Here is a 25586-nt window from a genome sequence, read left to right on the forward strand (position 1 = left end):
TGCAGACGTGTTCTGGCCGGATGTTGAGTGGGGCCGCGGGGCCTGCTGGGAGGTGTTGTCCTCGGAAACGTCGCGGACGCGGAGGGATGGTTCGGGGCTTTAGGCGTCTGTTCCACACCTATCTGTGGGTCCCCTTCACCCAGAATCTCAGAAACTGCGCGCGGGATGAACATTCGGGTGTTTCCGGCAGGTGACGCTGCCGAGTCCCCGCTGCAGGGGGCGAGCAAGGGACTCGCGGCTGACGGGACACGGAGCCACTTAGGCCCAGAGTGTCCCGAGTAGCGGCAGTGGGGAGTGCTCAGGGTACGCTACTGGTAAGTGGTTGCAGTTGTTGGGACAGAAAACTGTGAAGGGAGTTAGTGTGGGTGTGTGGTTGTGTGTGTGAGTGTGACGGCACGAATGATTGTGATGGGGTGATTGTGATGTTTGGTTGCGCGTGATTATGATGAAATGTGTGATATGTGTGTGATTGTGATTAAGGCTCTAGTGAGTGTGAGCGTGGCGAAGTGTGCGTGATTGTAATATGTCTAGTAGTTCTTGTCTTGAGCTGGCTTCTCTGTAGCATTTGGCATAGTTGATAACGACTTGAAAAACACTTATTTGTTTTTTACTGGTCCTCTCTCCCTGTTGGCCACTCCTCTCCTTTGCTGTCTTTTTTACCCTAGTAGTCCTTGACCCTACAATTTGTAGTTTTCCAGTATTCCTTGGTGAACTTTTCAGGTTCATTATTATCTTACGACTTGCTGCTTTTATGTATATTAGTTAGCTATTGCCATGATAATAATGATGTCTAAAAACCACCCCTGAACTCAATGCCATACAACAGCAAGTCCTTATTCTCCTGTTCACAGGCTGGCGCGTTGACGGTGTTCAGCTGATCTAGGTGGGGCTTGGCTGAGTGGATAGGCTGCGCGACGAGTTAAGATCTGCTCCGCATCTGTTCTTTCTGGATCTCAGGCCAAAAGCACATTTATTGCCAGGGCATGCTCTGCTCATGATGGGTCACCGGAGCACAAGAGAGATTGCCTTAACCAGAACAAGTCACATGGCTAAGCCTAAAATCAATTATGCCCACAATTGGAGGGCAAAGTTACCTTCCAAAGAGTATGAATATATAATCTATTAGAGGGGGTGAGGAATTGGACTAAAATTCCAGTCTACCACCTTAAGAAACATACCTCTTTATCCTGGTGAGTGCCTTTTAGTCCAGGTTCGCTTTTGTCTGATAATATTGCTTTTCAAGTTTTATTGTATTTCTTAAGAATTTCATTTTCTAACCCCTTTGTGTCTTTATGTTTCAGATCTGTGTCTTGTGAGGAGCATATTGCTGGGTTTACATCCGTTTATCCCGTTTGACTGTTATTTTAATAGGTGAGTATAATTCAGTGGCATTTATCATGATTGCTCGTATAAACGTTTTATTTTCTATTTATTATGCCTTAAACATTTTTGAGTGACATATAATAGTTGCACATATATCTTTTTTTATTGGGCAAATTCACCTTATCCCTTTTTCTCCCCTACTTTGGTTTCTGCTATTATCCTTCTATTTTTAATATGCATACTTAACAAAACTCAACCTTAAGACTTTAAAATACTTGAACTCCAAAATATCCGCCAATTTCTGTGTTATTCTTGTCTGGTATATTATTTTCTTCTAGTTTTTGTTGTTGTTGTTTTGTTTTGTTTTGTTTTTTGAGACGGAGTCTCGCTCTGTCACCCAGGCTGGAGTGCAGTGGCACGGTCTCGGCTCACTGCAACCTCTGCCTCCTGAGTTCAAGCGATTCTTCTGCCTCAGCCTCCGGAGTAGCTGGGACTACAGATGTGCCACCACACAGCTGATTTTTTGTATTTTTAGTAGAGACTGGGTTTCACTGTGTTAGCCACCGTGTTAGATCTCCTGACATCGTGATTTGCCCACCTCAGCATCCCAAAGTGCTGGGATTATAGGCGTGAGCCACCGTGCCTGGCCTATTCTCTTCTAGTGTTAAAGCCCCAAATTAGTAGTAGTAGCCCATTTATTCTATATACGGTTCATATCCAGGAGGGGTTGGTTTCAGGACCCCTCCATGGATACCAGAATGCACAGATGCTCAAGTCCCTACATCCTTCTGTATACATTAAATCATCTCTAGATTATTTGTAATACCTAATACAATGTAAATACTATGTAAATCATTGTTACACTTTATTGTTTAGGGAATAAGAAGAAAAAAATCTGTACTGTACATGTTCAGTACAGACACAACTATCGTAGGCCTAACTATATTTTTTATCTGAGGCTGATTGAATCTGAGGATGCAGAACCCGTGGATAAGGAGGACCAACTGTATACATATATATATATTCAATTGTGGTAAAATATACAACGTAGAATTTACCGTCTAAACCATATTTAAGTGTACAGTTCAGTGACATGAAGTACATTCACATTGTTATGGTACCATCACCACCATCCATCCACAGAACTCTTCTTCTTGCAAAACAGAAACCCAGTACCTATCAAACAATAACTCTCTATCCCCCGCTTTCCCCCGGCCTATGGCATCTGCCATTCTACTTTCTGTCTCTGAATTTGACTATTCTAGGTACTTCATATAAGCAGAATCATATGTTGTTTGTCCTTTTGTGACCCTGATTTAACTTAGCATAATGTCCTCAAGATTCATCCATATTAGCATGTATTGGAATTTCCTCCTTTTTTAAGGCCGAATAATAAGTATGTCATATATGGATAAACATTTTGTTTATCAGTTTATTCATCATTGGATACTTGGGCTGCTTCTACCTTTTGGCAATTGCAAGTGACACTGCTACAAACATGGGTATACAACTGAGTCCCTGCTTTCAATTTTTTATATATACATGTGGTAATGTCTGTTTTTCATCTTTGATTGTCATAGTGTTTTTGATAATGACTGAACCATTTTATCAGCATATTTTTGAGCACCTACTATCAATATCAAAAACAGACAAAAATAAGTCCTTGTTTTCCTGGAGTTTATGTTGTGGGGGGTGGGTGGACAGTATATATAACTAAACTATACTCATGTGCCGTATATGTATGGACTATATACATATATGACAGTTGTCCTGTGAGACAGTGGTCCCCAGCCTTTTTAGCGCTAGGGACTGGTTTTGTGGAAGACAATTTTTCCATGGACCAGGGGACGGGAGGGTTATGGTTTCAGGATGAAACTGTTTTACCTCAAATCATCAGGCATTAGATTTTCATAAGGAGCAAGCAACTTATATCCCTCACATGCACAGTTCAAAAGAGGGTTCACACTCCTGTAAGGTTGTAATGCCACCACTGATCTGACAGAAGGTGGAGCTCAGGCGGTAATGCTCGCTCATCTGTTGCTCGCTTCCTGCTGTGTGGCTTGGTTCCTAACCAGGAACCAGTACGGTACCAGTACTGGTACATGGCCCAGGGGTTGAGGACCCCTGCTGTAAAATTCCTGTCACCTAGTGACTTTCTAGCCAATATAACACTGTAGCACAATACCATCACTCGTGTTTGCAGTGATGCTGGTTTAAACAAACCTACTCTGCTGCCAGTCAGATAAAAGTGTAACGTAAAATTATGTACAGTACATAATACTTGGTAATGATAATAAATATGTTGTTGGTTCATGTGCCTATTATACTATTTATCATTAGTCTGGAGCATATGCCTATTTATTTAAAAAAATTAACTGTAAAACAGCCTCAGGTCCTTCAGGAGGTATTCCAGAAGAAGGCATTGTTGTCATAGGATGTGATAGCTCTATGTGTGTTATTGTCCCTGAAGATCTTCCAGTGGGGCCAGATGTGGAGGTGAATGACAATACCAATGATCCTGGACACTGTAGGCCTAGGCTAATGGGTGTTTGTGTCTTAATTTTTAACAAGAAAATTCAAAAAGTTAAAAAAGAATTTTAAGAACATAGCTTATAGAATAAGGATATAAAGAAAGAAAATATTTTTGTATAGCTGTACAATGTGTTTTAAGCTATGTGCTAAGAGTCAAATAGTTTTAAAAAATTGAAAAGCTGGCTGGACATGGTGGCTCACTCCTGTAATCCCAGCACTTTGGGAGGCCAAGGCAGGTGGATCACCTGAGGTCAAGAGTTAGAGACCAGGCTGACCAACATGGTGAAACCCCGTCTCTACTAAAAATACAAAAATTAGCCGGGCGTGGTGGCAGACGCCTGTAATCCCAGCTACTTGGGAGGCTGAGGCAGGAGAATCACTTGAACTCAGGAGGCACAGGTCACAGTGAGCCAAGATCGTGCCATTACTCCAGCCTGGGTTATGGAGCGAGACTCTGTCTCAAAAAAAAAATGGAAAAGCTTATAAAGTAACAAAGTTATAGTAAGCCAAGGCTAATTCAACAATTCGAAGAAATAAAAATAATTTTATAAATTTAGTGTAGCCTAAGTGTACAGTGTTTATAAAGTCTACAGTAGTATATAGTAGTGTCCAAGGCCTTTGCATTCACTCACCACTCACTCACTCAGAGCAACTTCCAGTTCTGCAAGTTTCATTCATGGTAATGAATGAAACTTTCCATTTTTCCACTTTCCATTTAAACTTTCCACTGTACCATTTTTTATCTTTTATACTATATTTTTACAATTTCTCTCCTGTGTTTAGGTATGTTTAGATATACAAACATTTACCTTTGTATTGCAGTTGTCTACACTAACCTGCCATACAGGTTTGTAGCCTAGGAGTAATAGGTTGTACCATATAGCACAGGTGGGTAGTAGGCTATGCCATCCACATTTGTGTAAGTACACTCTTATATTCGCACAATGATGAAATTGCCTAATGACACATTTCTCAGAGCATATCTCTGTTGCAAAGTGATGCATGACTATATATATTAATAGTTTGTTAGAAAGTGATCACTGTCAGCCGAGTGTGGTGGCTCATGCCTGTAATCCCAGAATTTTGAGAGGCCGAGACCGGTGGATCACCTGAGATCAGGAGTGAGCTGAGATCGTGCCATTGCACTCCAGCCTGGGCAACAAGAGCGAAACTCCGTCTAAAAAAGAAAAGAAAGAAAGTGATCACTGTCATGAAAAAAAAGTGAGCGTGTTAGGGGTATTAGGAGGATATTTCAAGCATAGCACTTCTCAAAACCTATTATAATTGAATGTTTTCTGTTTTATTTGTTTTATCATACAGGGCAAAAATTAGTCTATTTTGTTACATATTTTTTTTTACCCTTTACCTAATAAAGACTCATAGCAGCTGCTAAATTCATATATCTTTTTTTTTTTTTTGGGACGGAGTCTTGCTCTATCTCCCAGGCTGGAGTGCAGTGGCGCGATCTCGGCTCACTGCAAGCTCCGCCTCCTGGGTTCACGCCATTCTCCTGCCTCAGCCTCCCGAGTAGCTGGGACTACAGGCGCCCGCCATCACGCCCGGCTAATTTTTTGTATTTTTAGTAGAGACGGGGTTTCACTATGTTAACCAGGATGGTCTCAATCTCCTGACCTCGTGATCCTCCCGCTTCGGCCTCCCAAAGTGCTGGGATTACAGGCATGAGCCACTGCGCCCGGCCTAAATTCATATATCTTAATAGTCATTTCATATATTCATCCAATATTATTGTGACATGAGTATAATTGTCATTTCAGATGAAGAGACTTGGAATTCTAAATTGCAGTTCTCTCTTAACTCAATTGCCAAGATAATACAGAAATGGAATGGAATAGCTGGTCTTTGAATGAAACTCTCTTTCTTGCCAAATTTGGGGTTGCTGCAAATCTGGGTGTTTTTTGACTCAGGTTTATATCTGTCATCTCATCGAGCATATACTTTTAGACACATAGAAGATATTTGAAAAACAGATAGGTAAACATAACTTTGTTTACACCTCTGGTCAGTGTGTCCAGAGCGTATGAATTACAAATAAGGAAGATTAGTGTTTGAAGCTGTATTAATTATCTATTAGTGTGTAACAAATTACTTCAAAAACTAGTGGCTTAAACAACAATAAACATTATCTCACAGTTTCTGTGGGAAGTGTCTTCACTGGGTATTTTGGCTTGGATATCTCATGAAGTTGCAGTCAAGATGTCAGCTGGGCTATAGTCATCAGAAGGCTGCACTGGGGCTGGAGGATTCACTTCCAAGACAGCTGGCTTCCAAGTTAGTGTTAGCTGTCAACAGGAGGCCTCTCCGTAGGGTTGGTTGAGTGTCGTCATGGTATGGCAGCTGGCTTCCCTCAACGTACATGATCCAAACATGCAAGACAGAAGCCCTAATGTCTTATAACCTAACCTTAGAAGTCACACACCATCATTTCTGCAATATCCTATTGGTTGTGAAGGTCAAAGATACTCAGGGTGGGAGGGATCTACAAAGGAATGAATACCAGAAGACAGTGATCACCGGCGGCCATCTTGGAAGCTGGTTATCACAGGGAGCCAGTGAAAAGGCACCAGGTAAATTAGATTTATATCCTAATCCACAGGTCCTGGCCCCACAAGGATAAAACACATCTGCAGTGCAAATAGAAGTCTGAGGAACAGGTGTCTATCATGGAAGGAGACCTGACCTGAGACCTGCCTTAGAGGCTGGAGAGTCCTGAAAGAGAGTGGACCCTGGAGTTGCTGGAGCCTGTCTTGACCCTTCTGCCCAGAGCAGGCAAAGTCTGAATGACATCTCAACCTTCAGTGATCAGCAATAGCTGTGTAACAATGGAGCATTTGAGCCACATGGTGGAAAGGAAAGGTGAGGTGGCTCATAGGTGGACAGAGCTTAGGAGAGAAAGGTTCTACATTTGGGGACAGTGGAAAGAAATGCATTACTCCTACCGAGAAAGGTCACGTGTGTGAGTTGACTGTGCAGGGGAGACGTTTGTTTTTAATCTTATTCATTTGACTATTTGATTTTTTAAAAATAAATTTTGAAAAGCAATTTTTATTTCTTAAAGAGTATATTTAAATAGATCTTTAAATGCTGTACTATAACATAAACAAAAGCTTCCTATTCCATCCATCCTCGTCCCCTGTTCCCATTCCTGAAAGGCAACCACTTTGCACATTTTCGTCTCAATATTCTGGTATTCACCTCCTTTTTTTCTAAATAACATTCTTATACTGCTAATGCTTGATTTCTCAGTTTTAGATATTTCCTGTTGATTTTTGATAATGGAGTTAAGGATTTAGCTCTCTTTCACTACCTAACCCCTTCCTTTTCACCTCCACCCCAACACACTCTTCTCCTTGCCCTTCTTTCTAATATGGTATTATTTTTTGGAGGTTGAAGGTTGACCAGATGTCAGGATCTGTAAGCATTTTCTTTTGGGCTAGTCAGTTTCCCCAGCAAGAATTCCTAGATTTTGCTTGAGGAGTACAAGCCAGAACTCCCGCTTTTTGGGAGACAGACAAAGGAAGGAAGTGGGCATGTTAGGCACCTCATCTTGCAATATGAGAACTTTTATTTAATTCTTTTTTCTCTGCATTGCCTCAACCCCACCTTTATCTGAATCTGATATGCCTGAAATCCAGAGCTTGTCTCATTCAGTATATCTAGAGAAAAAAATCTTTAGTTTTTCCTGTTGCCAATGTGAGGGAAACGTGACTATGCCATGTTGGGTAAAAGAAGACATCAGGCAATCTTAACATCTTTTTATGACATCTTACGTTTGGTTTTCTGGTTTTCAGCCCTACTCCCAACCTCTAGTCCGCAGAAATACTTAGTAGCTCCATTCCTGAACCTTTCTAGGGTCCTGCCATGGCTTCCCCACCCTCCTCCCACCCTTACTTAAGCTTCGCCTTTCTCTGGTTAAGTTAGATACCACTCATTTGTCTGTTCTCTAGCTTCCCACATTTTGTTGACAGCTCGCTCTTATCTGTGGAAGTCTTCTATATTCTTTGTCCTTATGAGTTTTAGCCTCCTTTTTTCCTTTATTAACATTACGATTGGTTTGGGAGAGAGTGGAAATATTAATAAACGCAGGTATTCAGGCTTTCCTTTTTAACCAAAAGGTCCTGAATTTTTTTTTTTTTTTTTTTTTTTTTTTTTTTGAGGCGGAGTTTCGCTCTGTCTCCCAGGCTGGAGTGCAGTGGCCGGATCTCAGCTCACTGCAAGCTCCGCCTCCCGGGTTTACGCCATTCTCCTGCCTCAGCCTCCCGAGTAGCTGGGACTACAGGCGCCCGCCACCTCGCCCAGCTAGTTTTTTTTGTATTTTTTAGTAGAGACGGGGTTTCACCATGTTAGCCAGGATGGTCTCGATCTCCTGACCTCGTGATCCTACCGTCTCGGCCTCCCAAAGTGCTGGGATTACAGGCTTGAGCCACCGCGCCCGGCCAAGGTCCTGAATTTTTTAGGGGAAAAAATAAATCAAGTTTTTAAAAAATGTCATTAGAATCATGACTGTATTGCATTCTATCATATGAATGTTCTGCATTACCTGTAGCCAGTCTCTGATGAAGGTTTTTTTTCTGAGTTCTTTTTTTTGGGGGGAGAGACAGAGTCTTGCTCTGTCGCCCAGGCTGAAGTACAGTGGTGCGATCTCAGCTCACTGCAACCTCCGCTTCCTGGGTTCAAGCGATTCTCCTGCCTCAGCCTCCCAAGTAGCTGGGACTACAGGCATGCACCACCAGGCCCAGCTAATTTTTGTATTTTTAGTGGAGACGGGGTTTCGTCATATTAGCTAAGCTGGTCTCGAACTCCTGACCTCGTGATCCGCCCGCCTTGGCCTCCCAAAGTGCTGGGATTACAGGTGTGAGCCACTGCGCCAGGCCTTAAATTCTTTATGGTTAAAAAATAACATTTTAGACCAGGCGTGGTGGCTCACGCCCGTAAGCCTGGCACTTTGGGAGGCTGAGGCAAATGGATTACTTGAGGTCAGGAGTTTGAAATCAGCCTGGCCAACATGGTGAAACTCTGTCTCTACTAAAAATACAAAAAAGTTAGCCAAGCATAGTGGTGGATGCCTATAATCCCAGCTACTCGGGAGGCTGAGGCAGGAGAATTGCTTGAACCCAGGAGGCAGAGGTTGCAATAAGCGGAGATAGGCCACTGCACTCACTCTAGCCTGGACGACAGAGTGAGACTCCATCTCAAAAAAAAAGAAAAAAATAAAAGCATTTTAAAGGTCATCCCAATCTTTAAATTTTTGGGGTATCTGTTATTATGTACTTAAGATAAACTTCCTGTTAGAAATAAAACAGCAAGATTCTAGGGAGATAAAATATTGCCAATAGATTCACTGGGCACTATATACTTAGCCCTCCAGAAATCCCCATCAGACCCCATATGATTAAATTAGCTATCCGTGTCCATTTCAGTGTCTCTGTAGCTAGATGGCGGTTAACATTTCTCATTGTTTCAAGGATCATTCATCTGTAGAGGGTCTTATAGCCACCTGGTACTGTAGATTTCTATATTCCTTTGTCTGAAACTTTGAAGCAAATCTGTTTTGTTTCTCTTCCTTCAGCTTGGTATTCTCAGGAGTCTGCCCTTTCCGAGGAAGAAGAGGATACAACCAGGCCTCTTGTACGTCTTAAGCATTTATTTGTTTCCTGCGTTACTTTGCAGTGCAGTTACGGTGGGTTATTGTAACCTACCAATATGTTGGAAAAAATAAATTGATGAAAATCAAAGTGAGAAAAAATACAGATAGAAAATCAGAACCCGGGGAAATTTGAGATATGGCTGTGCGGAAGCAGGTACATACAGAATTATTAAAGTTGAGTTCAAATTTAAATATGATCTGGAGAGTCAAAGCAAACTGGGACACTTAAGTTTATTCCATAAGTTGCACCATTTATGAGGAAAAACTTACAATTATTTAAGTGAAGAAAAGACTTTTCATTGGCACCTTGGTCAAAAAGAAACTCTAAAATATAGTTGGACTTCTGTGTCTGTAGGTTCTGCTTCCATAGATTCAACCAACTGCAAATCAAAAATACTTGAAAAAAAATGGGTGGTTGCATCTGTACTGAACATGTACAGACTTTTTTCTTGTCATTTTCTAAACAATATAATGTAACAACTATTTACATCGAAATCACATATTAGGTTTTATAAGTAATCTAGGGATGATTTAAAGTATATGGGAGGATGTACATTGGTTATGTACAAATACTACACCATTTTATATAAGGGACTTGAGCATCTGTGGATTTTGGTATCTGTGGGGATCCTGGAACCAGTTCTCCATGGTTTCCTAGGGACACCTGTAATTCCTTAATTCTTACAATTTTTAGCTCAGCTTTTAAAAGTCAGTCTTGGCCAAAGTTCAAAAATTTAAATTATCTGGAAGAGGAAGTGGAACACATACCTTTCAAATGATCCTATGTATATATTTTCTTCAATTGAAATTTTAATCCAAGTTGAGCTAAATTATACTAATATTGTATGGCAAAGTCTTATAGTTCTGATATCCATAGCTTTTCACATCTTTTTTATGGTCTCAGAAGATACAGTCTTCATCCTCATCTTACAAAATTACATATTCTCTGCTCTTGATTCTTTTTGTTTCCATCCCTGACGTCACTCACACACCTACATTTTGAATGTTTTCTGCTTAACTGCCTCTTTTTCGTCAGCTTATGTATGTCTTGCCCATCATGAAACATATACACATACTTCTTTTGACCATATGATCATATGGCTCATCCAATTACTTCTGTTGGTGCGGTGGCCCTAGACAAACCTCTGTGGCCCTAGACAGGCTTGAGTTTAAATCTCGCCTCAGTGACTTATGAAGTGCATGACTGTGGACAAGTTTCTTAATCTTTTCGTGACTCAGTTGCATCTGTAAGTCTGTAAATGGGGATAATAATGGTGTTTATCCCATAGGAATGTTGGGAAGGTTAAATACATGTAACAAGTACCCCGTAAATGATAGGTATTGTTATTTTTTTCTCAAATATTTTTGGTCTGCCATTGGTTGAATCCATGGATATTGAACCCACAGATATGGAGGACCAACTGTTATAGCTTTACTGAGTTATTACTATGTGCCAGGTATATTGTGCTTTACATAGCTTATTTCGTGTAATTATTATCAGAAGTCTATAAAGTACATATTATTTAATTTTTTTAGATAAAGGAAATGAAGCACAGAGGTTAAGAAGCTTACATAACATTGTGCATCAGTGTGTCATAAACCCAGGATTCAAATCCATACAGTCTGACTCTAGGGCCCACACTCTACATTACTGTACAGATGGAGGCTCATTATGAGTGAAGAAATACAAAAGCCAATTACCTGTTCATATTGTTTGTCTATTTTTAATAATAGTTTTTTCTCTATTTGATATTAGAATATTTTAAGAATGCCTATTTCAGTATTAGGACTTGGGATTTATGCAGCTACGTTCTCCCAATCTGTCACTTTTATGTTATCATTTATTTTTTGTTGTATAGACACTGAAGTTAATTACGTTTAATGTATGATAAATATGTACACATAATAGAATTCAGTCAAAATATGCAACAATTAATATTTAGTCTTTTTTCATGAGTTGCCAATGTTGATCTTTTCTAAGATATCTTTCCTAATTAATATTAGATCATTGAGATAATCTCTGTCCAAAGCTTTGTTTTCCATATTTAGTCTTTAATCCAACTGGATTATAATATTGTAATTGGTTTGAGATAGGAATTTACTGATAATTCTATTAGTAGAATTACCTTTGCATGTAGAAGACTAGTTGTTCCAACACCATTCATTAAGTAAATATTTCCTTTGTGATGCCACCTTTACTGTATACATAAATGATTGTTTCTAGGCTTTTACTTTTCCTTTAATCTATTTGTCTACATTTATATCGGTACCGTACTTGTATGTGTGTGTTTTACATTGGTTTAATTACTATTACTTTATATGGGCAATGATTTTACCACTTCTTTATGCACATACATTATTCTTAGTTTTTCAAAAATTTTTGAGCTACCTTGGGACCTCTGGGCTTCTATTTGATTTTTAGAATTAGTTTATCTAGTTCTAGGAAGAAATCCTGTTGGGGATTTTCGTTGAATTGCACAGACTAATTGGAGAAGAATTGAGCAAAAATACATATATATATGTGTGTATATATATAAAGATATCTATAAAAAGATATATATTTATTTATTTATTTATTTGTTTTTGGTGATGGAGTCTTGCTTTGTTGCCCAGGCTGGAGAGCAGTGACGTGATCTTGGCTCACTGCAACCTCCACCTCCTGGGTTTAAGTGATTCTCATGCCTCAGCCTCCCAAGCAGCTGGGATTACAGGTGTACACCACCACGCCTGGCTAAGTTTTTGCATTTTTAGTAGAGATAGGGTTTCACGGTGTTGGCCAGGCTGACCGCAAGTGATTCTGACCTCAAGTGATCCACCTGCCTCAGCCTCCCAAAGTACTAGGATTACAGGCATGAGCCATTGCCCCTGTACTGAAATATATTTTCTGTCACAATTAAAGATGTTTCCATTTAAGGGAATCTATTAATATAAATTATTATATTCAAGAGAAAAACAATCAGATGTATAGAGCTGAAAATTTTTAAACTCAGAACCTGTGATTTCAAAAGGACCTATTTATAAAGTAAAAATAAAAGAACACTTTCTTACCATGATACTTTTAAGAAATTATTCACATGCATACAACACATATACATGCAGATAATAAGCTAAAAGCTGGTACCATGTTTACTTGTAAAAATGAGGCACTTTCCCACTAGTCAGGAACCCATCCAGCTTGCCAGTGCTACCACAGTTATCTATATAATTTTGTATGCCTACACATAAGGGGAGGGAAACGAAGTAAAAAGTGGGATGGTACATTCAAAATTATGATATCTAAATGATACGATTATGTTTTTAGGCAACAGAAGAGAAACATGAGATGATTGAACTATGGACACAAAATTAATATACAAAAATCAATACCATTTTTTTCTATAAACCACACCATCAAAAATGAAATGGAAGAATGAGGCTCAGACTGGAAAAAAACCCTAAAGAAAAAAATAAAGAAATGTATGTGATGTACATGGGAGAATGAAACCTTCAAATTATTACTGAGATATAAAAGAGGAATTGAACAAATTTTTTAAATACCCTTTTTTGGATAAGATCCATCATTATTAAATTAATGTAAATTGTCTTTAACCTACATAGATTTATCTGAATCTCAATAACAATTCTAAATCATTTTTCTTAGAATTAGACAAGTTTATTCAAGCCGAGTCTAGAATACGTTTGAAAAATAAAAACATGCAGAATGGCCAGGAAAAGTATAAAAGAATGTCATGTACCATCTCAAGTTTTTAAAAGAAGAATATTCGTTTAATGGTTATGTAACTTTAGGGGAAAAAAAATTTTAAAAAAGTTGCCAGTCAGCACATACACACAGAACTGATTTTCAGTTATCTTTATTCCCTTGCTGTAACCTTTGTTTTTTTTTGTTTGTTTGTTTGTTTTTTGAGACAGAGTCTCACTCTGTTGCCCAGGCTGGAGTGCAGTGGTGCTATCTCGGCTCACGGCTCACTACAAGCTTCGCCTCCCGGGTTTATGCCATTCTCCTGCCTCAGCCTCCCGAGTAGCTGGGACTACAGGCGCCCACCACCTCGCCCGGCTAGTTTTTTGTATTTTTTAGTAGAGACGAGGTTTCACCGTGTTAGCCAGGATGGTCTCGATCTCCTGACCTCGTGATCCGCCCGTCTCGGCCTCCCGAAGTGCTGGGATTACAGGCTTGAGCCACCGCGCCCGGCCTAAACTTTGTTATTTTAAAGAATATGTTTGTTCCATTATGTATCTTGAAGAAAGTGAGGCATGGTGGCTCACACCTGTAATCCCAGCACTTTAGGAGGCCAAAGCAGGAGGATCACTTGAGGCCAGGAGTTTGAGACCAGCTGGATCAACACAGCAAGACCCAGTCTTTACAACAAATTTTTTTAAATTAGCTGGGTGTGGCCAGGCACGGTGGCTCACACCTGTAATCCCAGCACTTTGGGAGGCCGAGGCAGGTGGATCATGAGGTCAGGAGATCGAGATCATCCTGGCGAACCCAGTGAAACCCCGTCTCTACTAAAAAAAAATACAAAAAACTAGCCGGGCGAGGTGGTGGGCGCCTGTAGTCCCAGCTACTCGGGAGGCTGAGGCAGGAGAATGGCGTGAACCCGGGAGGCGGAGCTTGCAGTGAGCTGAGATCCGGCCACTGCACTCCAGCCTGGGTGACAGAGCGAGACCCCGTCTCAAAAAAAAAAAAAAAAACTAATAAATAAATACAAAGAATTACCACCTTCTCTTAATTGCTCTCCACCAAAATCTCCGTTGTTTCTGAGTACGCCCTTAAGCTTGAACTTTGCCATAACTCTGTTGCAAATAAATTCATTTCCTTGTCTCTTCACATTTGTCAAGCCTAAAACAAGAAAAATAATACAATTATTCAAATTTGGGATTTAAAAAGAACATGTAATAAACAATAGAATGGTAAGTTTTAAAAAGTTGAGAGGAAAAAAAATAAAAATAAAAAGTTGAGAGGAATTCCACTTCCAGGATAGCAATGGAAAGTATTCCATGGACCTAATCCACAGTAAAACAAGCATAACTGGTAAGAAGCATTTAAACCTGCAGATTGTGGCTCAAATGCCACAGACTCTTACAGTTTTTATTAAGTTTTAGTGGTTTTTTATTATTATTAAATGGTTCTTTATTTGCTATATGCCTTTAGGGCAATTTCCAGAAATTTTAATCTTTAAAAACTTCTCACCAGTGTTTATCTATATATTAAACTTATCAAGGTATTCTTACCTTCTAAATGGATAATAATAGTAGCTACTTTATAGCCTTATTAGGGGAATTTTAAAAGTTAATGTAACAAAATATTATAGCATTGTCTAGCACATAACAAGTAGTCAGTAGATGACAGTGATAATATTAATGATAGTAATGATCTCAACATCATAGAGATAGTTTCTCAGAGACATTATTCAGCCTTTGGGCCGCGCGTGGTGGCTCACGCCTGTAATCCTAGCACTTTAGGAGGCTGAAGTGGGCAGACCACCTGAGGCCAGGAGTTCAAGACTAGCCTGGCCAACATGGTGAAACCCTGTCTCTACTAAAAATACAAAAATTAGCCCGGTGAGGTGGTGGGCACCTGTAATCCCAGCTACTTGGGAGGCTGCTGTAAGAGAATTGCTTGAACCCAGGAGCGGAGATTGCAGTGAGTCAAGATTGCACCATTGCACTCCAGCCTGGGTGACAGAGCGAGACTCCATCTGAAAAATAAAATAAAATAAAATAAAATAAAATAAATTCAGCCTTTGGTGATTTCCATTTGTATTTCCCATTTTATCTTGTCCCATTTGTACTATCTCTTTAATAAATTCCCCTAAGTGTGGCTATGTGGTGCTTTTTTTTTTTTTTTTTCCCCTAGAGAACCTTTGCAGTTTAAAAGTTTTTTCTTTATTTCCTTACTTGGATATAAAATTATTTTAATGGGAAGAGCTAGACACTATTGATCAAATCACATTCTTTTTTTAGAAATTTGGCATTTGTTTGTTGGTTTCTGTTATATCATTCTCATAGATTTAATTCCCATCCTTTGGTTGTAAATAAACAAAAGACTAAAACCTCACTCCCTTTCTTCGATGGTTAACTATGGACTCTGTCCTTAGCTGTATTACTCACCATGTATATTTTCTACAGCTGCTCACATCCTTTGGCCATGGATTCAGCTCCCAATCTTAGGTTGATGACTAAAAACTTTTCATCTCCCTTCTTCTTATATCTAACTGCATAGTGAGTATTTCCATCTGAAAGTCCTATAGCAAGCTTGTCCAACCCACGACCGGTAGGCCACATGCAGCCCAGGACAGCTTTGAATGTGGCCCAACACAAATTTGTAAGCTTTCTTAAAAACATTATGAGGTTTTTTTGTGATTTATTTATTTATTTATTTAAGCTCATCAGCTGGTGTTAGTGTATTTTACGTGTGGCCCAAGACAATTCTTCCAATGTGGCCCAAGGGAAGCCAAAGATTGGACACCCTGTCCTATAGGAATTTCATACTTTACATGTTCAAATTTTCATGCCTCTCCTCCTTCCTCTTGCCTTATTTCTCTTACCTCTCTACTCTCTGCCATGTTCCCCTTCCCCCTGGATCACATAAACATCTGGACAGGTTCTGAGCCAGTTACCTGTGAGTCACGTCCAATTCTTCCATCTCTGTCACAGCCGAGTAAAAATTAGTGACCACTGACTCTAGCTTCCTGCATAATAGATGATGAATGAATAAGTTTGCTGACTTAATAATTAACATACCCTTCAAGGATATTTCTGCTATGCTTTATTTTCCCTACAATATAATGTAAAATTAGGTAAATATGAAGACCTGATAAGGTTTTTAATGACCTCTGACCCCTGAGTACCAGCTAAACAAGTTCTTACATGTTTTGATCACAATTCCTAATTTTGATGACTTCAGATTAATTAGCATTATGTTTTTACAGGAAACAGTGACATTTAAGGATGTGGCTGTTGACCTTACCCAGGAGGAGTGGGAGCAGATGAAACCTGCTCAAAGGAACTTGTATCGGGATGTGATGCTGGAGAACTACAGCAACCTAGTTACAGTGGGTAAGGTAGCTTGGTAGCTTTGCAATTTAACAGAGAAATTCTTTTCCATTTCTGAAATGTGTGAAGACTGTAACTTGCCAGATAACTGTAGCCTTTCCTTTCTCCACATGACTGTATGTGCTCCACTCTTCAGTGTTAAAGGCTAATTACTTTGTGTCATTGTGTAAGTTTGTTCATCCTCATCTTTTGTGAACCCTCAAACTTGGACTTAGCCCAAGATCTGGATGGTCGTCACCAGCATTAACATCCACGTCTTTTGCTATTTCTTGTAATAGGCTGTCAAGTCACCAAACCGGATGTGATATTTAAGTTGGAGCAAGAAGAGGAGCCCTGGGTGATGGAGGAAGAAATATTTGGGAGGCACTGTCCAGGTGAATAAGTGAAAAGCAGCTCTGAAAGAGAAAGCCACATGAGAGTTGTTCAGTGAAGGGTTGATATCATTTCACAGTTTCCAAGATTTTCTTAAAGGCCCTATTCTTCTAGAGTGACAAATGGGATGGAGTGCTTTAGATTACTGTGACATTTTTAGATATTATTCTTCCTATATTGCAGATATTTTCCTCTTTTAAATTGTAGAGGGCCAGTAGCCCTATCCAATTTCATAATACCATCCTTCCCTAATTCATTCACAGCCTTCCTTTCAGGATTATTGTTCCTCTCTCTATGATCCTTGGGCACTCTCTTTCCTTTATGTCTATGGTTTCATTTCCTTATGCACTCAGTATTTCATGGTTGTGTAGTAATTTTAAAACATGTTTCACACTTAGGTTTCTTTTCATTTCTTTCCTTCTTTCCATTTTATAAAGCTTCAGACTTGTGTTTGGTTAACAATAGTTTCACTTCCCATTGTACTTCACAACCCTGACAATCCCATGGCTTAGAAATATAAAAGTTTCTGGCTTAGAAATCCCATGGCATCTCCTTTCTGCTTATTCCCGCCTTCCATTCCTTTAATTTTTTTGAAAATACACGAGGTCCATACTTGGTTAAAAAATATAACCAGTATTATACCTATAATACCAATAGTATACCTTTTGTGCAAAAGCAAATCTTCTTATCCTTGACACAGTCCCTTCCTTTCCACAGTTGCATACACTTCCTTTTTGGAGTTATCCTGGCTATTTTTGATTATTTTACCATATGAATTTTAGACTTAACTGTCTATTTCCAGAGAAAAACCTGTTCGATTTTTTTTTTTTTTTTTGAGACAGAGTCTCGCCCTGTCGCCCAGGCTGGAGTGCAGTGGCCGGATCTCAGCTCACTGCAAGCACCGCCTCCCGGGTTTATGCCGTTCTCCTGCCTCAGCCTCCCGAGTAGCTGGGACTACAGGCGTCCGCCACCTCGCCCGGCTAGTTTTTTGTATTTTTTAGTAGAGACGGGGTTTTACCATGTTAGCCAGGATGGTCTTGATCTCCTGACCTCGTGATCCGCCCATCTCGGCCTCCCAAAGTGCTGGGATTACATCGAATTTTTATTGGGATTGTGCTAAATATATAAATTAACTTTCAGAAATTTAACATCTCTTTAATGCCAATGTTTTCTGTCTAAGAACACACTCTGTTCAGCTTTTCATATCTACTTTTGTGTCCTTTAGAAATGGAGCTTTCCAAGTTTTCCCATTGTTGCTTTTGTATATCTATAATATGGGTAAGAAAGCTATAAAATCATTCTTATTTACAGATAATGAGATTATAGCCCTGGAAAACACAAGAGAACCAATTGAGAAAGTATAACAAATAGTAAGAGAACTCAGTGAGGTGGTAGGATATCAAACTTAACAAATAAAAATCAATAGCTTTCATATATACTTCAACAACCAAATAGAAGATACTAAGGAAAGAAAACTACATTTATAATAGTAAGAACAAAGATGAAATACCATTCTAGGTATGGATATATAACAGTGTACTGAACAAAATCCTGTCTTTATGAGCTTATAATTTCATGGAAACTAGAGTCCCTGAGGTTTTGCATATGGGAAAGTATCTTTTTAACCTTTACATTTGGTTGATAGTTGGCCACGTGTAAAATTCTTGAGCCACACTTTCTTTTCCAAAGAGTTTTGTAGACGTTACCTGAGGGATTTAGACAATTCTCTGTTGTTTCCTAGATTCAAATGTTGCTTGAAGAAGTTTGAAGCGTGATTATTTCCTCTCGTGGGTGACTTATTTTCTGGGATGCCTATAGGTTTCTTTTTCTTTAAAGCTTAGGTGGCTTTGTGAGGTTATGTCTTGGAATTGATCACTCAGTATCAGCTTTTCCTTTCAACTTGTGGATTTATGGTTTTTGTTCCTTGAAACATCGTCATATAGCTTTCATGCTCATTTCTTTTATGGTTATCATTGTCATCTTTGGATGAAGGTATTTCCTGCTGTACCCACTGTTTACAGAAGGATAGTGTTGAACACTGTCCAGAAAAATGCTCTGAGTTGGTAAGAAGCCTGGATACCTCACACTGACCTCCTTTATCATACAAGGTTTTGTGTTGGAAGTTGGTTTACCCTTTCATTCTCCCAAGTTAAAGAGAGATTATTATTTGCATATTTCCTGTAGAACTGTGTCTCTTCCATCTTCTTATGCTAACAAACTGCTTATATAAGAATACTGGCTATTCGCATCTCCTTCTTCAGGCCTGCCTTTGTACCATTCGTCAGGGCCAGATGAAGTCCGTTTTGTTCCTGCTGCAATCTTGACATCTGGCAAAAAAATGACTCATTAATTCTGCCCACAAGGGGGTGCCTCTGTTTTAGAGAACTCTGTTCCTTGTACTTTTTGTTTGAGGTAAGAAACAGAAACTGCTATCTCTGTGTTTCTTCTCTGCCTAATCCAGTCTGTTTTCTGTTCTTTCCTCCTATTCTGGGGATGGAGTTTAGCTGTCTTTAAGGTTCATTGAAGATGTATTTTCTTTTTTTTTTTTTTTTGAAGCGGAGTCTTACTCTGTCACCTAGGCTGGAGTGCAGTGGCACAGTCTCAGCTCACTGCAACCTCCGCCTCCTGGGTTCAAGCAATTCTCCTGCCTCAGCCTCCCAAGTAGCTGGGATTACAGGTGTGAGCCACTGCACCTGGTCAGAAGATGTATTTTCTTTTTGTTTCTTCTTCTCCATGTTTGCAGAGTGGAGAGGAGACAGAGATGTTTAATTCTACCATATTGAAACAGGAAGTCCTCTGTGCTGTATTTGATCCATTTCACCCTTCTTGGAAATGTCTTTCTTCTTTGTGCTTCTCTAAAGGATTCAAATTCTTCCTTGGTTCTGGTTTATTGTTTATTTCTTCTTCCCTTATAAAATATCTTTTAAATGACTCCTCTCTCAACTCTCACTGGACATCACCCAAAGTAGTTCTGAAGTACAATAGACTTCCTTTTCCTCAGAGTACCTTCATGCTATATCTGTGTTCATGCTATTAAATAGGTATTTAACTCTAGAAATGACAGCATTGGAATATTTATCTTTAATGCCTCCAGAATTTTGAAACTCTTCATATCTCTGCCATTAATTATGAGTGCTCTTACCTAAGTTCTAGCAGTTATTTAACTTTAATCTCATTTTCTAGTAAATGGTCCTCAGTATTTCCAGCCTACATTGGTCTTGCCCTTCTCTCAACTAACATTCTATTACATGTCTACCAGAGTGGTTGGAATCTGAAAACATATTACATCTTCTGTATGTTTTCATGTTTTGATGTCTAACACTTGTTTATTAGTCCATCTGGAGAAAGAAGAACTTTAATTCTTCCTATAAATAAGTCATGATTGATGCAGAGCTATATTTGGGAAGATTTTCCTTATTTTTGGTTGTTTTAAAATGTTTACCTACAGATTTTAAAATAAATGTGGAAGAAATCAGGCTAGAGTTAGAAAGACAGGGCATGGTCACATGAGATAGTGTTGAATGTTAAATTGAATGTGAATGCAATTTAGTAAATGACTAAACCAGACAAAGAACACCTAGAAAGTTTTAAGAGAAGGGCTGTAGAAGGAGTAACAAGATTGAGGCTTTCTTTTTCTTTTTGAAAAGAGCTTGGCATTGAAGCCATTTTCCTGTAAGATCTATAGATTATTTAGACTTATTAAAAATTGGAAAACATAACAAAATGTTTGGAAAATAAAATTAGCGTGTTTGTTTGTGGGGTAAAATTAGAAACATGGCCTGACTGGAGGGGAGGGAAGATTGTAAGAGATTATTGAAATCGAGGATGAGTTTTGCATTGTAGAGTCAGAAAGTTCTGAATTTTGCCAGCATTCATGTTCTCTTTTGCTGTCTTTTATTTTGAAAATTTTGTTGTCAATTTAGTTTAATTTTTCCCCTGTTTAATCACTGAGGCTATAGTTTTGCCCTGTGCATGGTGGCAGCAAGGTTACAATAGTCAGTTATAAGCAGAGGCTTATAAGATAACAGAATATGAAGGTTAAAAAACATCTAGTTATTTGGATTTTAAGTTACCCACAGTTGACGGAACTCCAGGGGCATGGAAAACCATTGTAGAAGTAATGATGTAGGAATGTTATCATTTTGGATGATGGTATGAAAGAAAAAAGTTAAAACACAATGGAATTTGATATAAAGGCAGTTTCAGTGTGTAGAAATAAACATAGGATAAGATGATAGGACCTGCTGTTAGAACACTGTGGTGAATCAAAGATGACTTGCCTCCTGATCAGCTTTATACTTTTTATTCAATAAAGTTAGACCTTCCTATTTCTAATATGCCTTGTTCTTTAAGCACATATAAAAATGAATCACAATTAGATGGAAAGTTGGAGCTCTCTCCATATTTATTACCAATTTTGGATCATATTTGGTTTGGACAGACTAATCTTCAATATGTTTATATAGAAATAAAGGAATTTGAACTTTATGAAAATTAATTTGCTTGTGGTATGCAGACTGCACGCAAGATAGACTTGTCAGGATCGTATGACAGTTAATCTAGGCAAAAGTAATGAGAACTTGGGTTATCATTTGTTTCTCTTCACCTAATGTAGCTGTTATTTCTCTCTTATGCCATTTCTTTCCTTTGTAATATGCATTTTTAGTTTTTTCAAAGTATACCTTATACATTGCTTGTTTTAGAGAGCCAGTAGAAATATCAGATTATAGCAATGCTGTGCTCTGACCTCACATTTCACCTCCATTGGTCAATTATTTTTGACTTTTTTAAACTATCTCTTTTGTTGTCGACCTACATATTTTAAAGCAAATGTTTATACTGCTCTGTAATTTTTTTTTTTTTTTCCGAGAAAGAGTCTTGCTCTTGTTGCCCAGGCTGGAGTGCAGTGGCGTGATCTTTGCTCATTGCAACCTCTGCCTCCCAGGTTCAAGTGATTCTCCTGCCTCAGCCTCCCAAGTAACTAGGATCACAGGCATACATCACCACGCCAAGCTAATTTTTTGTATTTAGTAGAGACGGGGTTTCACCATGTTAGTTAGGCTGGTCTTGAACTCCTGACTTGCCTCGGCCTCCCAAAGTGCTGGGATTACAGGTGTGCGCCACCGCACCCGGTCTGTAAATGTTTTTGTAGTCATTTTCAAACATAAGAATAGCGAGATAAAGGAGCTGGGCACGGTGGCTCACGCCTGTAATCCCAGCACTTTGGGAGGCTGAGATGGGCAGATCATGAGGTCAGGAGATTGAGGCCATCCTGGCTAATATGGTGAAACACCATCTCTACTAAAAATACAAAAAATGAGCTGGGCGTGGTGGCGGGTGCCTATAGACCCAGCTACTTGGGAGGCTGAGACAGGAGATGGCGTGAACCCAGGAGGCGTAACTTGCAGTTGAGCCGAGATCGCGCCGCTGCACTCCAGACTGGGTGACAGAGCCAGACTCCGTCTCAAAAAAAAAAAAAAAAAAGAATAGAGAGCTAATAGAAGGAATCCTCATGTATTCATCACTCAGCTTCAACAGTTATCGACATTTTCTTAGATTTGTTTACTCTATTTCTGTCATACCCCCACTCCACTTTTGTTTTGCTTTTTTGCTGAACTACTTTACCTTTTGTTTTAAATACTACTATATGTATTGCCAAGAGTTTTTTAATCCTGCAATATTTCTAACACACTTAACAACATTAGTAATAATTTCTTACTATCTGCTACTTAGTCTCTGTTATATATTTCATTGTCTCAAGAATGTTGTTTATGGTTGATTTATTTGAATCAGGATCCAGATAAAATCTGCACATGCTTAGTTCACAGGCTATACAGAAGCAGGCTGTGGGTATAGTTTGCCAACCCCTGCTCTAGATGTACCTTATTCTGGATTTGGCATTTAACCTCCTAGTGGTGTTTATGACATGCTTCTTTATCCCATTTTTCCTGTAATCTGGCTTTACTCGATGCAGGTTCAAATCTTTGGCAAGTGTACTTCATAGGTGATGCTGTGTACATCCTATTGCATCTTATGTCGGTTTGTCCCACTTACAAATATAATTGAGATTGATCAGTAGATTCTTGTGTTGTCAGGCCAAATCCTCCTATGTTGATGATTTCTATCAACCTTTCACTTAAGGGTTTTAGCACCTATTGACCATCATAGCCTAGATCCATTATTTTATTAGAGCATCTTTCGCTTTTATTAACTGAAATTCTCTTGTAAAGAAAAACTCTCTCATTAACTATTTCATTTCACTGAATACAGTTTCTCAAGCCAGGAAAAAGAAATACTCTTTCTCTTTAAAAGCTTTTAGAATAATGATTGATGCCCTAGAGGTTTCCAAATTTGTCAAGTTAAATCATTATAAATTTATGTAATTTGAGCATCAGAATATATTATAGGCATATAAATAATATTTTTCATATATTATTATTATTATTGGAGACAGAGTCTTGCTCTGTCGCGCAGGCTGGAGAGCAGTGGTGTGATCTCAGCTCACTGCAATATCCGCCTTCAGGGTTCAAGTGAGTCTCGTGCCTCCACCTCCTGAGTAGCTGGGATTACAGGTGTGTGCTACCACACCTGTAATTTTTGAATTTTTTAGCAGAGATTGGGTTTTGCCATGTTGGCCAGGCTGGTCTCAAACTCTTGGTCTCAAAGTAATCAGCCTGCTTTGGCCTCACAAAGTGCTGGGATTACAGTTATGAGCCACCGCACCAGGCCCGTATATTAATACTCAAATTGTCTTATCTTTAGCAAGAGGGATCTTTGGCTAATCTTGTAAATTTCCTGGGTCAGACATGGAAATAGCCATTTCTTTAAAAACTTTTATCTCTTTTAGCAGGAAATGATATTGTGGAGACTGCAGTCTGAGTATTATGGTTGCTCTTTAGTACTGAGTTACTGGTTCTATAGGTTTTAAGTGGACAGAGCTAGGAAAAATGCATCTTTTAAAAAGAAAAAAATAGGCCAGGTGCGGTGGCTCATGCCTGTAGTCCCAGCAGTTTGGGAGGTCAAAGCAGGCAAATCCCCTGAGGTTGGGAGTTCGAGACCAGCCTGACCAACATGGAGAAAACTCCTCTCTACTAAAAATACAAAATTAGCTGGGCGTGGTGGTGCATGCCTGTAATCCCAGCTACTGAGGAGGCTGAGGCAGGAGAATAGCTTAAACCTAGAAGGCGGAGGTTGTGGTGAGCTGAGATTGTGCCTTTGCATTCCAGCCTGGACAATAAGAGCAAAACTCCATCTCAAAAAAAAACAAAAAAGAAAAAGAAAAATATATATGAATTTATAGATACGTACAATTAAAATTAAAAAGTATAGGGCCCTTTTACCTTTTATGCTGAAAATCTTGGCTCCTTATTACATTATTTCCTTAGTTCATATATATTTCTCACTCTTGGCACTATTGACATTTTGGGCCAGATAATTCTTAGCTCTAGGGGACTGCCTTGTGTGCTGTGGGACGTTTAGCAGCATGCCTGCTTCTACTCACTGGATAACAGTAGCACCATCCCTCTTTTTCCCCATCATCTTCCCAATTGTGAAAACCAAAAATGTCTGTAGACCTTCCAGACATTGCCAAGTGACCCTTAGGGAGTAACACTGACTAATCTATCTTCTTTCTTTATATATTAGTTTCAAATTAACAGTAATACTAATATTACTAATAATAAAAAGACAACTAAATGTAGTTTAAGATTTCTTTGGGGTTTCCTCCTTAGACTATATTCTAATAGGGATATATAGTCAAACTACTATGTTTAAGGTTACTTGAAGTAATTTTCTATGTGATTATGACCCTCATTTGATAAGTAGGGTTACTTGTTTCCAGTTTTTTTCTATTTTTAGGGATTGCTTTGACTTTCTTTCTTTTTTTGATTTATTTTTTCATATGTAAAATATGTGCATGATTTTAATGTCACAACTCTAAAGTTACAGTCAGAGAAGTCATGGTTTCAGGACATGTAAGTGAAAAAAACTCAGTGTACAGAACGTTGTTTAGAATATGCTATTTTTTTTGTGCAAATAGATGGGAAGAGAGACAGAAGAGTGTGTGTTAGTGTGTAAAATATGTATAAAAATTCAATTGGCCCTTGGACAACTTGGGTTTAAACTGCACGGGTCCACTTATATGCTGATTTTCTTACACCTCTGCTACCCAAGACAGCAAGACCAACCTCCTCCTTAGCCTACTCAGTGTGAAGATGATGAGGATGAAGATGTTTAGGATGATCCACTTCCATTTAATGAATAGTAAATGTATTTTCTCTTCCTAATAACATTTTCTTTTCTCCAGGTTATTTTATTGTAAAAATGCAGTGTATAATACATATACAAAATACGTGTTCATCAACTATGTTTTCAATAAGGCTTCTGGTCAACAGTAGGCTATTATTGGTTAAGTTTTGGGAGAGTCAGAAGTTAGAAACAGATTTGCAATTATGTGGAGGATTGGCACCCCATCCCCATGTTGTTCAAGGGCCAACTGTACATATGATATATGTGTGTATATGTACTATATATAAGGAAATGTATGATACATATATATGTGTGTGTGTGTGTGTGTGTTTGTATGTATGTTTTTTTTTTAATGATGGAAGAATAATACAAGAACTGGCCGGGCGTGGTG

General features: G+C 38.9%; 2 protein-coding genes across 15 annotated transcripts in view; both read left to right on the forward strand.

Annotated features, from left to right (window-relative positions):
- The window catches only part of LOC102121732 (uncharacterized), a 101783-nt gene that overhangs the window by 69026 nt on the left and 7171 nt on the right, over nt 1–25586 (forward strand). For 4 of the 14 annotated variants that reach the window (XM_074023340.1, XM_074023341.1, XM_074023338.1 and 1 more), the window contains 5 exons: nt 1302–1371; nt 6470–6729; nt 9443–9501; nt 16453–16579; nt 16855–16950. In XM_074023340.1, the coding sequence (XP_073879441.1) occupies nt 6654–6729; nt 9443–9501; nt 16453–16579; nt 16855–16950 (358 nt within the window). In that variant the 5' untranslated portion in view covers nt 1302–1371; nt 6470–6653. Of the gene's footprint in view, nt 1–54; nt 315–851; nt 1191–1301; nt 1372–6469; nt 6730–9442; nt 9502–16452; nt 16580–16854; nt 16951–25586 lie in introns of those variants that run through there. The other 10 variants (XM_074023337.1, XM_074023342.1, XM_005589009.4 and 7 more) reach the window with 7 other exon arrangements.
- The window catches only part of LOC102121091 (uncharacterized), a 65450-nt gene continuing 56721 nt past the window's right edge, over nt 16858–25586 (forward strand). The window contains exon 1 of the mRNA XM_065536547.2: nt 16858–16950. The gene's annotated coding sequence lies outside the window, so the exon portion shown is untranslated. The remainder of the gene's footprint in view (nt 16951–25586) is intronic.

This window comes from Macaca fascicularis, chromosome 19 (genome assembly GCF_037993035.2).
Source record: "Macaca fascicularis isolate 582-1 chromosome 19, T2T-MFA8v1.1".
NCBI classification, from domain to species: Eukaryota; Metazoa; Chordata; class Mammalia; order Primates; family Cercopithecidae; genus Macaca; species Macaca fascicularis.